Below are 13,362 nucleotides of genomic sequence, written 5' to 3'. Positions count from 1 at the left end.
CATGTAATGGAGTACCGTGGGGGGAACTATGGACATTTGCGGTAGCGGTCGTCCCGAGCCCCTTTCCTGCACCCACAGCACCGCCCCCCTGGTTTGAGCCAAAAGGCTTCTGATACCGTCTTGAGTTTGCCTGCACTAGTATTCTTGATGTCAAGGTTATCCACCTGCTTTGTGCCCAAACATGACTCCTTCTCTCCCAGAGGCCTGGTTGGTTTCCCGACCAACCAGGCCTCCCCCCAAAGACAAAATGCACAGTTCTGAGAGAGACACTGTATTGAAAATGCTACCAGGTTCTCAACAAACACAATATGTCCACCATCCGACAGGTGTATTCCATCTTCGTGAAACATTGCCTCTCCTCGAAGGCACCCGTGCGCAACAGTCCTTAGCATTGATGTGTTCAGAAGCCATTTCAGCCGCCTGGATGATTCATTAAGGGCCTTTGTTGAGCGCCCTGACCTCCAAATCCGCCTAGGAATGATGTAGGACCACGCTATGATAGCCCTTGGACACCGTTTTGCTAACCAGGAGATCTCCACCATCAAGTCCTCAAAAACCGTTCTCCTCCTGATTGTTGGCAGATCATTGCCTCCCATGTGAAGGATGATGAGCGCCGGCGGCGGAAGCCGCCATTGCAGAACCACCTCAATGACCTGGCGAAGACCATCAAGGTGCAGGCCCCCTCTTGCTATCCAAAGAAACTGGAGACCTGCGTCCTGCACCCGACTGCGGTACAGGTTGAAGAACGGCTGTGCCCGACACACAAAGGAATGTCCAATAATCCAAACACTGGCGGGAGCCATGTGCCCAATGGTAAATTGAGAGGTCCTGAGAACGGGAATAAAAAACGTTACACATCTGATCATTGGCGTGTGCCAAAAAATTGTTCCTAGATCATATGGAGGTGTACGAAGCGCCTATATCAATCAGACTTCCACCTCCCAATTCCTTTGACCGTCTTGGTATTGAGCCCTGCCCCCACTGCTGATGTTGCGGCCCCTATCCTAAATGAATGGGAACAAAATTTGCCATGCATGCCAATCGCCAGTAAGAATTTTCGGAATACTTGGGAAAACTGATACCTAGTTAGTGGGACACCAGATGCGTGAACCAATAAAGAGGTAGAAGAAACCTGGGGGCGAATCTGCAAGTACCTTTGAACTGCACGCACTGGGCAACCACTGAAGTCACCAGCCCTCCCCAGTACCAACTGTTCGCCCCCCCCCAGACTGGTCTGTCTTGGACCTTGGTATAGAAATTACCAGGTGTGTGATTTATGTAACTATGAAATGCATTCTCATATGCCCTTCTTGTTTTTGGTGCGAGGCTGGCTGCCACTAGATCCACCAAGGGTGAGTTCCAAGATTCCACAGCTGTCCCGGGAAATATGTGGGCTCCAACTCGGCCCCTGGGTGGAACTGCCGCAAATCCTGTAACTTGAAACGAGACAATGCATCAACTGCATTATTTAAAAAACCTGGTACATGTTTCGCCTGAAAAAGAATGTTATTCTTCAAATAGATCAACACCAGCTCTTTCAACAGTCTTAACACCCTTCTGCACTTAGCATGTTGAAAATGTATACTTTGGACCACCGCCATGTTGTCAAACCAAAAAAACACCGATTGATTGCGAAGTTGGTCTACCCATATGTGTGGTGCCACCACTATAGGAAATAACTAAAGGAAGGTGATGTTCTTAACCAACCTGGTTGTCTGCCAAGCCTAAGGCCAGGCCTGTGAGCACCAATTGGTACCCAAAATGTCCCCGAAACCACTACTACTACCCGCCGAGTCAGTAAACAAACCGAGTTCCTGATTGGACCGCTGAGGGGCCGGCCACACCAATGCCTCATTGAAATCCTGGATAAAAGCCAACCAAATCCTTAAGTCATGTCTTACTTCAGCAGACAACAGAGTCCTATGATGCTTCTCCCTCAAGCCAGACATAGACTGAGCAATAGAGCGTGAGAAAGGGTGCCCCATTGGAATGATCTGCAGGGCAAAATTAAGTTGACCCACTAACACCTGTGACTGACGAAGGGTGACTTTTTTGACCACCAAGTAGGCTTCTAAGGATGCTCGGAAAGCCATGACTTTATCCTGGGGCAATCTGCACTCCCCCTTCACCAATTCGATTTCAATTCCCAGAAATACCAAGGATGTGGCTGGACCTGTCATATTTTCCTGAGCTAAAGGGATGCCAAATTCATCCATCAGGGACTTGAATGCAGTCAAAGACTTAGCACACCTATCTGATCCACTCGGTCCTAGGAACAAGAAGTAATCTAGATAATGAATGACATTAGGTGACCCTGAAACTTGTGGAAAGACCCATTTCAAAAATGTGCTAAATTGCTCAAAATATGCGCAGGAGACTAAACAACCCATGGGCATGCAGTTGTCATAATAAAACTTCCCTCTGAATTGGAAGCCCAACAGATGATAATCATCAGGGTGAACAGGCAAAAGTCTGAAGGTTGATTCTATATCTGCTTTTGCCATGAGAGACCCTTGACCCAGTTCCCTCAATAAAGTCAGGGTGCCATCAAGAGATGCATACTTGACTGAGCAGAGCACTGGATTGATTGCGTCATTCACAGAGGCTCCGCGTGGAGCTGAAAGATTGTGTATCAACCAAAATTCACGGGGTCCTTTTTGGGAACCAACCCCAGGGGGGGAGCAAACAAAATCATCAAGTGGGGGTCTGTCAAATGGCCCAGCAATCCTATTCAAACCCAATTCCTTCAATATCTTGTGTTCAGCTACCTCTTGTGCCATGTCTAAAGACTGCAGGTTTTTACAAAATGTTGGGCCTTGCACCCCTGCAGCTGGGATCCTAAAACCATTGCGGAAACCTTCATACAACATTTTTGAAACGTCGTGCTGAGAATACAAATTAAGCCAAGGGTTCATGGCCAAGAGAGAGACAGGTGAAGGGTCCCCTGGAACCAAGAAAACATTATCCTCATTTCTGCCCACCCTTTTCTTTGGACTTCTTGAAACATTTAAACTCAGGATGCCCTGCCGTCCCGCAAAAGGAACAATTTTGCTTGAATTTGCAGGAACCCTGCGCCTCGAACATGCTTTCTTGTTGAAAGCCCAACACACCCCTTTGCGATCCTTGCTGGCTGTGGGCCCCCAAAAAAGAGACTGGACATTGTCTTCCGGTTTCTTCAGCATTATTCAGCGCAACCATGCATTAACATCAGTCTGATCCCAGCACATAGCAGGAATTGATGCGTTTTTCAACCTGAACGCTTTGTCATAATCCTCCCAACTGGTTCCTCCAAACTCATGCGCGCCCACTATTGTATTCAAATAATCAGTTTGAAGACCTAGTTCAGGGAATTTCTCTAGCAAAATGAACTTATAAATGGTAAACCCTTTTATCCAATTTATAATGGTCTCATCCACCTTAGGTTTCTTCCATTTGTGGGAGCAGTCTTTAATGTCCTTACTTTCCTCATCATCCGGCTTCACTATTGTTCGCTCTAAAATATTCATAAATGCACCCTTTCGAATTTTTGCCCTTATCTCACTAGATATGTGAGGTCCCAGCTGATCCCTAGGATAAAGCACCTGATCATATGTCCCACCTGGTTGGGTAGCACCCTCACCTTTTTTCTCTGGTGGTGATGTACTTGCAGTGGTGCCCCCAACCGCCGGCGGGGCGATGGAGGATATCGTAGATGGGGTGGGCTCGTGGTGGCTGTGGCCCTAGGGGGCTCGTGAGTTCCTGTGGTAGGTAGCCCTTTGCAGATTTGCACTAATACCCATTGCTAAACCATTTAACGTGGCCAATGCTGATCCCTCACTTGCCAAATCAATGTGCGGGGCATTGCCTAACTTCGCCAGCCAGGGCAGCACTTTTGCTAAGCCGCTAACCAGGTCCCCTCCAGGTTCCCGCTTGCTGACAGAATTGACTCCCTCCAAGGTTGTGCCTGATACCGCTCCCATGATGGCAACCTCTGGTTGTGTGTCTGCTTGTCCCTTGTTTGGGTCCCGTGCCCCCTCACCAAGTATCCTCTTTGGGGCTGACTTTCCCACCTACCGCCAGTTTGGGTGCAATCTTCTTAGCCCTCTTAGGAACCGGGGGAATGCTGAATTTGGAGGGACCCCAGCCCGCCTTGGGCGCCCACCCTGATCTGCTGCAGAGTCCACCTCTACTACTGGAGTCTCACCACCCAGCTGATTGCCATCAGCCTCCTTTTGTGCCAGTGACATTAGAGCTGGTTACATGAGAGCTAGCACCTGGTCCATAGCACCTAGGCACCCCATAACAGCCTCCACATCAAGTTTATGTTTTACCTGTTTTGGTGGCATGACTAATAAATTGCCCTAACAGACACAGCTGACACAACACACAATCAAAACAATAATACTGTAAAAGGAGAGTAATAGCTATAAATACTTCCAAATAGGCAAAGTCCAAAAAAGGTTCACAAACAGACACAACAATAATATAATAATTAATATTACAACTATAAATACTTTCAGGCAGGCAATATCAAAAAGGGGGTTCGCCAAAAATACAATAACAAGTTCTGGAATTACCAATACTGCCATGTACTGGCCTAAAAGTATAATAAGAAAAATTGCACAATGTAAAAACTGCATGTACGACAAAATTATTTCAATTGCTTCTTGCCCCTGCCGCCCCCCAGGAAAACACCACCTCTCAACACAAAACACCAGCAGAGAACAAACCCCTGCCCACCCCAGAATACCACCACGACCCCCACCACTCCTTACCCTGTCTGTGATGCCTCTCCTGGTCCCAGGGCTACCACGGCAAAGCAGCAAGGGCCGGTCGCAAAAGTCAAGGCAGACCTTTAAATCACCCAGCTGGTATTTCCCAGCCAGCTGCCGTTGCCCCAGGCCAGAGAGAGGTAAAGACAAGGCCGAGGGCAGCAGAGGTCAAGGCAGCACAAGGGCGTCGCAGGAACAATCCTCTGGGCGAAGGCGAGGCAAAAAGAATTCCTCCAGTCCTCTGGAGTCAAGTAAACAACATGACCCTCGAGGGACTTGAGTCCCCTTTTAAACCGTTCTGGCAGCCCCTGCCGTTGGCCCCAGGATCCCCCACCACACCCCCTTCAACCAATCAGCTCACCCCGTGGGGTGAGCACGATTTTCAAATTTGCGCGGCACCCACCATTGGGCCACCGCCCAGAACTGGTCCGATCCGGCCCACACCTGTCCTGGGGGACGTGCTATGCCTTGCTGCGCGCCCCCTGTCCAAAACACTCTAATGCCCACAGGTTAGCCACCTCTTTGGAGAGTCACTGCTTTACAGTCTATGCAGAGCATGTGTATCTACAGCCAAACATGTTATAAAATGGAAGATGTTACTTACCTAGTAAGCATCTGTTTGTGACATGTAGTACTGTAGATTCACATGCACACGCTCGCCTCCCTGGACACCTCTGGCCTTTACTGTCTTTGACAGATATTCACATGCATGGACATTTCATTTCTATTACCTTAACACTACACTCCATTTACAACTGCCTGCGGGAAAACAATCTAACAATGGAGTTGATGCCCATGTGATGTACCAACAAGAGGAGGAGTCTCTATACCTTGTGACTCAAAAGACTTTTCGAAGAAAAACAACTTGCAACTTTCCGGACCCAACACTACATGGCAAAAGTATGCAGAGCATGTGAAGCTACAGCACTACATGCCACAAACAGATGCTTACTGGGTAAGTAACATTTACCTTTTAAGAGCAGGCAGTGGTCCCACTGTCCAATGCCTACTCTTAAAAAATTAAAATAAAACTTTGCATGTTTCTTTTTGAAACACATTCTGTTTTCCTTTAAGGTAAACGGGCTGCATTTAAAAAAAAAAAAAAAAAAAGATTGCTTTTTTGAAAAGCACTCAGACATGGTGGGCTGCTGACCCCAGCAGGCCACCATCCCTGTGATTTTTGCCATTCTCAATTGATTGCAAACCGAGACATACCTCATTAATATTCAGAAGTATTTCTATTTGAGACCCCCTGGGATTTGGAAAAAGTGTTGAACCTACTTTAGTGTGTGCAATTACCAAATAGCGAATTGCATAAATTTGCTATTTAGTAATCGCAAACACTGACATTTGTATACCTGGCCCTATACTCCTTCCACTCCACAAAATTTGCAAGTGCTTTCAATCTTGTATTTCCTGAACAATCCTTAATCAATGCCATCTACTTATCTTAGGAAAATAACTGGTTCCTTTAAGATCCTTGACAAAGCCTGAGAACACTTCATGATCTACAAAAAGAGAATGCAGTAAATTATCCCTGAAGAGGCCCAGTAAAGCTATCCCTGTATGACTTTGAAATACATGTTTTTTTAAATATGTGTCATTATTTCAACTACCATTACTTCTTATACCATTAGCCTATTATGTCTTTGCCATCTCTTTTACCCACCATGACATCAACCCCATGTCTAACATTAAAAAGCCCATTATTTTGATCTACTCTCATATCAGAGTGTTATCCATAAGTTCATACATCAAGATACACTATACTTGACTTCATGACTTGTATGCTAATCTAAAAACTTAACCTAAGTGTGTACTTACCCCTGAACCTAATCTTAGCCCCAATCGTAATCCCACTAAATACTATGTATTTACATTTATTACTGTTATTTACATTATATGAAATTAAATACAAAATGTGGATCCAATGATGTTAAGTTAATGTTAATTTTAAGTTAAAATGTTTAACTAGATCAGTGCTTCTCAAAATTTTAGAACCACAACCCACTTTTAAGAATGACAAACTTTTGCAAACCACCCAGCTTGTGTGAACATGAGATGTTCAATTCTGAATGTAACAAAAGCATTGTGTTGTTGCGCCCTACCATCAACAGACAGGACACTTCCCATTGAAATTGGCACTACATCTGCACAGTCATACAGTATTTCTGATAAAACTATTTAGCATACACAAGATAACGTGTGGAAATTAATTGTGTTTCAGTGAATATTTATCACTTGTGCACTACCAAGTGTCTTGATTTGCTTTAATCCCATTAAAATATGTTTCCATCACAGTTCAGAATTATAAAAAATTGGCTTCATTTTTGCTTTCTTAACTGCCAAATGTGTACAGTTCATCTGCAGTTATTTACATTTTGTTGCATTATAAAATATGACATCCTTCAGCTTTTCTTTCAAATACCTGTACGCCAGCAAGATTGTCACATAACACACTTTACTTTTTTCTCTGACTGCTAAGTAAGAGTACTATGTAAACACCCATCCCCATCTTAAAAAGAAAGCAGAAATTTGTCAGAACACAGTCTTCTTTTTGACCCCTGTTTTTGAATCACAGCTAATGTGACAAGATAAGTACAGAATTCAAAAGCATCTTTATTTATTGCTTGAACTTTTGGGACCCACCAAAAATTGACCCACCAGTGGGTCACCAAACACAGTTTGGGAAACACTGAACTAGAGTAATGTAATAAGGTATTTTTATGGTAATCATTTACTTACTCTAAAACGATCTCTTGCAAACTACTTAAATAGTTACACTCTTTTTAATACATATTTTATTATCAATCTTGATCTATTTAATTTGTTTTTTTTTATTTTAAATTATCTACTTAGTTTCCTCAAAGTCAGATGCAATGGTTAAAGTAATGCTAAGTAGAAGTTACTGAGCTGAAGTAATAATGGGTGCACCACAACAATAACACCAGCAGTCTGCTGTCTTGCAAATCTAAATTCAATGTAATTTCCTTCATCAGTATAGAAATAACTAATTCCATTACAAAGATTGACAAAAAAAACACATCAAGTTTACAGTAATACCTCGCAGGTGCTTTGTAAACAAAAGAAGAAGCAGTTTTTCAAAAGTATGCCTTTGAGGGACCCACTGTATTTTAATTTAAATAACCTAGTCCATTCATGATGGTAGGGGCTCTACATGGCATTTATCAATGGGGTTCATATTCAATTCTATCCTTAAAAAAACCAACACTGGCAATCTGTAGTCTGACGTTTTTTAACTACTGCATCCAGAAAACTTGGGTGGTACCACTATGTAACATACAAGCATGTATAAATATGATATTGCAGTGTCTACTAGAGCATATATTTATATTTCAGACATAGTGTCAAAATGTGACAAGTCACAATGTTACTATTTTCCTATAAACCTATTTATGTAACTCCAAAACCAAGTATTGTCTTTTTTCTACTTTGCTCATAAGCTGCTTTTGAAAATCACTATTTAATGAATTCTTAGCTTTTTGGATACTTCTTTTGTGATCCAGTGCTTTTAAATTGTTTCTTCCTTCCTCCTAATCAGGAGTTTCTTTTAATTTCCTCCTGTATGTTTCGTTCTTGATTTGCTATGTGTACTTTGAATCATGTGTAACATATGCTAACTGAATTAAAATTCTGACACTTATTATAAACTCTACTAGGTCTGAGACCCCATTATTAACCAAAGTAACTTCTAATCTAATCTTTCTTCCAAACTAAAAATGTATTCATTTCTTTCTTTCCCAGGTATGTTTCCTCTGCTTGGTATTCATTTGTTTCAAAACTTAGCTAGAAGTCAATACTTTTGGAAAGCAAGTAGGCCAGTAAACTGAAAATCAGCAAAATGCCTACATTACAGCAAAGTGGTCTAAAACAAAGTATATGTATTGGACGCATGACAGTTTTAAAAGTATGTAAATAATCAGAAAGATTGCAATGACAAAATAATATTCTCTCATTGTTTTCCCATCTAGGCAACCAGTAAGATTAAGGAGTCCAAAAGCCAAATTACAGAAATTACACAAGAAAGAGAGAGCCTGTTGATGAAAATCAAACTTTTGGACCAAGATAAAGCACGACTTCAAAGATTAGAAGAGGAGTTAAGCCGGGCTAAAGCAACACTAGAATCCGAGAGTCGACTTAAGCAAAGGTTGGAAGATGAGAAACAGCAAATCCGCAATGACTTAAACCAGTGGAAGAGCCAGTACAGCCGTAAAGAGGAGGATATTCGAAGAATTGAATCGGAAAAAGAAAAGGCAGAGAGGGAAAAAATGACTCTGAAAAGTGAAATTGAAAGACTGCAGGCAGAGATTAGGTCCATTGAGGAGAGATGCCGGCGCAAGCTAGAAGAGACCAACAGAGCTAGCCAGTCTGAGCTTGAAGCCCAGCGTTTGGCTCTGCAGAGGGAGTTGGAAAATCTTAAGAAACGATCTGTTGGCTCCAGCATACACACGCAAACTGAAGAAGAACTATCAGTAGATCCTTCAAAATTTGTTTTTGATGGTTTGCGGAAAAAGGTTACAGCTCGGCAGCTTCTTGAATGTCAGATCATAGACAGAGCAACATATGACAAGTTGCTTAAGGGGCAAAAGTCTGTAGCAGAAGTTGCTGTTGACATTGAACCATTTCTTAAAGGGGCTGGGGCAATAGCTGGTGCATCTCCAACACCAAAGGAGAAATATGCATTTGTAGAGGCTAAGCGGAAGAAGCTAATTAATCCTGAAGCAGTTGTTAAGCTTTTGGAAGCCCAAGCTGCCACAGGTGGCATTATTGATCCAGTCAAAAATGAAAGGTTGACAGTGGACAATGCTATTGCCAGAGACCTAGTTGATTTTCCAGACAGAGAGTTCATTTATGCAGCAGAAAAGGCTGTCACTGGTTTTAAGGACCCATACTCTGGGAAAACTGTAGCCCTTGGAGAAGCAATAAAGAAAAACCTAATTGATAGACAAGCAGGGATGCGCCTGCTTGAAGCTCAGTTAGCCTGTGGAGGCATTGTAGACCCAGTAAATAGTGTTTACTTACCTAAAGAGGTTGCCTTGTCCAGAGGGCTGATTGATCGAGACCTGTATAACAGTTTGAGTGAACCTAGTGATTACTCAAAAGGCTACATTGATCCGCTCACAAAAAAAGAAGTCAGTTATGCACAGCTACGAAATAAATGCAGAATAGAACCACACACAGGCTTGCTCCTGTTGCCAGTTGTAAAGAGAAGCATGTCCTTTCAAGGTATAAGGCAGCTAGTTACTGCAAATGAGTTGGTAGAATCCGGTGTTCTGCGGTCAACGATAGTTGACCAGCTTGAACAAGGTCAAATTACTTTAGAAGAAGTCAGTGAAAGCATTAAAGATTATCTTCAGGGATCTAGCTGTATTGCAGGTGTATACAATGAGGCTACAAAAGAAATAATTGCCATCTATGCAGCAATGAAGAAAGGCTTGCTACGGCCAGGTACTACTCTTGAACTTCTTGAAGCCCAAGCAGCCACTGGTTTCATAGTTGATCCAGTCAATAATCTAAGATTGCCAGTTGAAGAAGCATATAAAAGGGGATTAATTGGAATAGAGTTTAAGGAGAAACTTCTTTCTGCTGAGCGGGCGGTTACTGGGTACAAAGATCCAGGGTCAGGAAATATCATCTCTTTGTTCCAGGCAATGAACAAAGAACTCATTGAAAAAGGCCACGGGATTCGTTTATTAGAGGCTCAGATTGCAACTGGTGGAATAATTGATCCCAAAGCCAGCCATCGTTTACCAGTAGATTCTGCGTACAAGCGTGGCTATTTCAATAAAGAGATGAATGATATTCTTTCTGATCCAAATGATGACACCAAAGGATTCTTCGATCCTAACACAGAAGAAAATTTAACTTATTTGCAACTGAAAGACCGGTGCATCGTGGACAGCAAAACTAACCTCTGCCTGCTGCCCCTGAGAGAGAAAAAAAAAGCTGTGCAAACATCCCAAAAGAATACACTGAGAAAACGGAGAGTTGTCATAGTTGATCCAGACACAAACAGGGAAATGACTGTGCAGGAAGCATATAACAAACGTCTTATTGATTATGAAACATTTGTTGAGCTCTCAGAACAGGAGTGTGAATGGGAAGAAATAACTATAACAGGATCCGATGGCAGCACACGAGTCGTTTTGGTGGACAGGAAAACGGGCAACCAGTATGACATCCAAGAATCAATAGAAAGAGGTGTGATTGATAAAACAGAATTTGACAAGTATCGCTCTGGATCTTTGAGTCTCACTCAGTTTGCAGATTTAATTTGCCAGAAGAATGGCTGTGATGATGTGTTAAGTGCCACCAGGCTTGATTCAGTGAGTAAAACGCCATCTTCACCAGGATTTAGAAGTAGCTCAATTACCAAAAGTGGTTCTTTCTCAGATCTTCTAGATGATTTGAGTCCAATTGCAGCCCTATTTGATACTGAAAATGTTGAAAAGATTTCTATTTCAGAAGGCATCCAGCGTGGCATTGTTGACACAATTACAGCGCAACGCTTACTGGAAGCCCAAGCTTGCACAGGAGGTATAATAAATATTTCCACTGGGCAGAAGCTTTCGCTTCAGGATGCTGTTTTGCAGGGCATGATTGATCAAGAGATGGCAACCAGGCTGAAACAGGCTCAAAAAGCCTATGTTGGGTTTGAAGGTGTGAGAGGAAAGAATAAATTGTCAGCAGCAGAAGCCATGAAGGTCAACTGGCTGCCATATGAAGCTGGCCAACGCTTTCTAGAATTCCAATACATCACTGGAGGCCTGATCGATCCAGAAGTGCAGGGGCGAATAACTACAGAGGAAGCTATTAGAAAAGGGATGATAGATGGGCGAGCTGCACAGAAATTACGAGATGTCAACAACTATCCCAAAGTCTTGACTTGCCCGAAAACCAAATTAAAGATCTCCTACAAAGAAGCTATAGACCGATCAATGGTAGAAGATAAGACTGGATTACGAATGATTGAAGCATGCTCAATGTCATCTAAAGGCATCAGTAGTCCATACAATGTGTCTTCTGCTCCAGGCTCCCGGTCAGGCTCCCGTCCAGGCTCCCGTAGTGGATCACGGAGAGGTAGTTTTGATGCAACATCATCATCATCCACATCCAATACCTACAGTTATTCTTATCAAAGTGTCAACAGCAGTTCAGTTGGGCTCTAGATAGTGGGATATTCAAAATCATTCAGGTGTTTCTTATAACAAAGATTCTGGGTGAATCAGTATACTCTCACTGTACAGACATTTTTAAAAAACATAAGCCATAAACTGTACAATGTAAAAGGCTTTTAAGATCGTCTGTTTTATTGTCCATCAAGAACAACATGAAAATGCTTTTTGCCTGGCTGCATTGCAAATGTATCAGGGTACTGAAAAATGAGAATTTCCTGACTTGTGCATTTTTAATGTTCTTTACAATGTTTTTTACAGCATCTTTTAGTAAAGTATGTATCTTTTACTTAAAAGTACACATTTGAACTTGAAAACAGTAATAGTGTAACATGGAATAGATCTATTATCTTGCTTTCTTAAGCATGGTTTCACGGGGCAGTTTTAGTTTCCAAGTATAATCTTATCCCATGTACTTTACCACACCTTGTAGAATCTTGTCTCATGTCTCATGTACAAACAGACCTCTGCAGGTCAGAATGTTTTTAACATTAGCATTTCTGGGGCAATCTATCGCAATGTAATTTTGCTTCTTCAATTTTTTGCACTGTATGTTAAATGGTTTCTGCAAATAAGCAATAAATCTTTAAACTGGTAGAAACGTGTATCTGTTAAGTTGTACTCCTCACAAAGTAGACAGACACTGGATATGGGCTCAAATAAAGATTTATCCATTGAGACCAGAAGTACAAGAACCACCAACCTCAAGCAAGCTCCCTTCTTCTCTCAACTGCCACCCTAAGAACTCACTCACTTAAGATCACACCAAAGTTCCATAGACTATGACACAGAGTGGTTCTAAGCCCATGACAACAACAAACTATGAGCAAACATAACAGTATCTTTGTGATTCAGACACAATAGCTACACTATAACATATGCAGTCTGTTTGGGGGTTTAGAAACAACAATATAACTTTGTGTAGAACAGGGAAATTGAGCAATTGATGATGCTTTACCTAAGCAAATCTTTACTGCATATGATTGGTGTTTTTATGCTCAACACTTAGCAAAATGTAGGTTAGTGTTATTAGACCACCATGCAGGGGCGACTGGTGTTCATGGGTGAAAAGGGGGGTTTCCCTGCCACCCTCTGTTGTGGAGAGGCAAGAACAGGGAAATAAACACAGAGCAGCTGAAAATAAATCACTGTTCGGAGCCAGTGTGCAGAAGCTCCTGGGTGAGCTCTAGTGAACTCTGCAGATGTCTTACTGCGCAAGTGCCAGCCGGGTGAGGTTTTCCTCGACCTGCAGGCACTAGCTACAGCAGTGACATCATCGTAGAGGGAGGGCTGATTTACAATGCAATTGATCCGGTTGCTTATTGGGCGCAAAAACAGTGGCCGTTGGAGGAGTTAGCAAAGCTCCATTCACTTCAATGGCTGGCGGTGGGGCAGGCCAATGAGGACAAGGAGGG

The 13,362-nt window shown here is 42.6% G+C and overlaps 1 protein-coding gene across 4 annotated transcripts in view; it reads left to right on the top strand.

Annotated features, from left to right (window-relative positions):
- The window catches only part of DSP (desmoplakin), a 198,658-nt gene extending 186,110 nt beyond the window's left edge, over positions 1-12,548 (top strand). For all 4 annotated transcript variants that reach the window (XM_069217283.1, XM_069217275.1, XM_069217266.1 and 1 more), the window contains exon 24: positions 8,744-12,548. In XM_069217283.1, the coding sequence (XP_069073384.1) occupies positions 8,744-11,941 (3,198 nt within the window). In that variant the 3' untranslated portion in view covers positions 11,942-12,548. The remainder of the gene's footprint in view (positions 1-8,743) is intronic.
- The last annotated feature ends 814 nt before the right edge of the window (positions 12,549-13,362 follow it).

This window comes from Pleurodeles waltl, chromosome 2_1, assembly GCF_031143425.1.
Source record: "Pleurodeles waltl isolate 20211129_DDA chromosome 2_1, aPleWal1.hap1.20221129, whole genome shotgun sequence".
Lineage (NCBI taxonomy): Eukaryota > Metazoa > Chordata > Amphibia > Caudata > Salamandridae > Pleurodeles > Pleurodeles waltl.
This window is presented reverse-complemented; position numbering and strand designations above follow the sequence as displayed.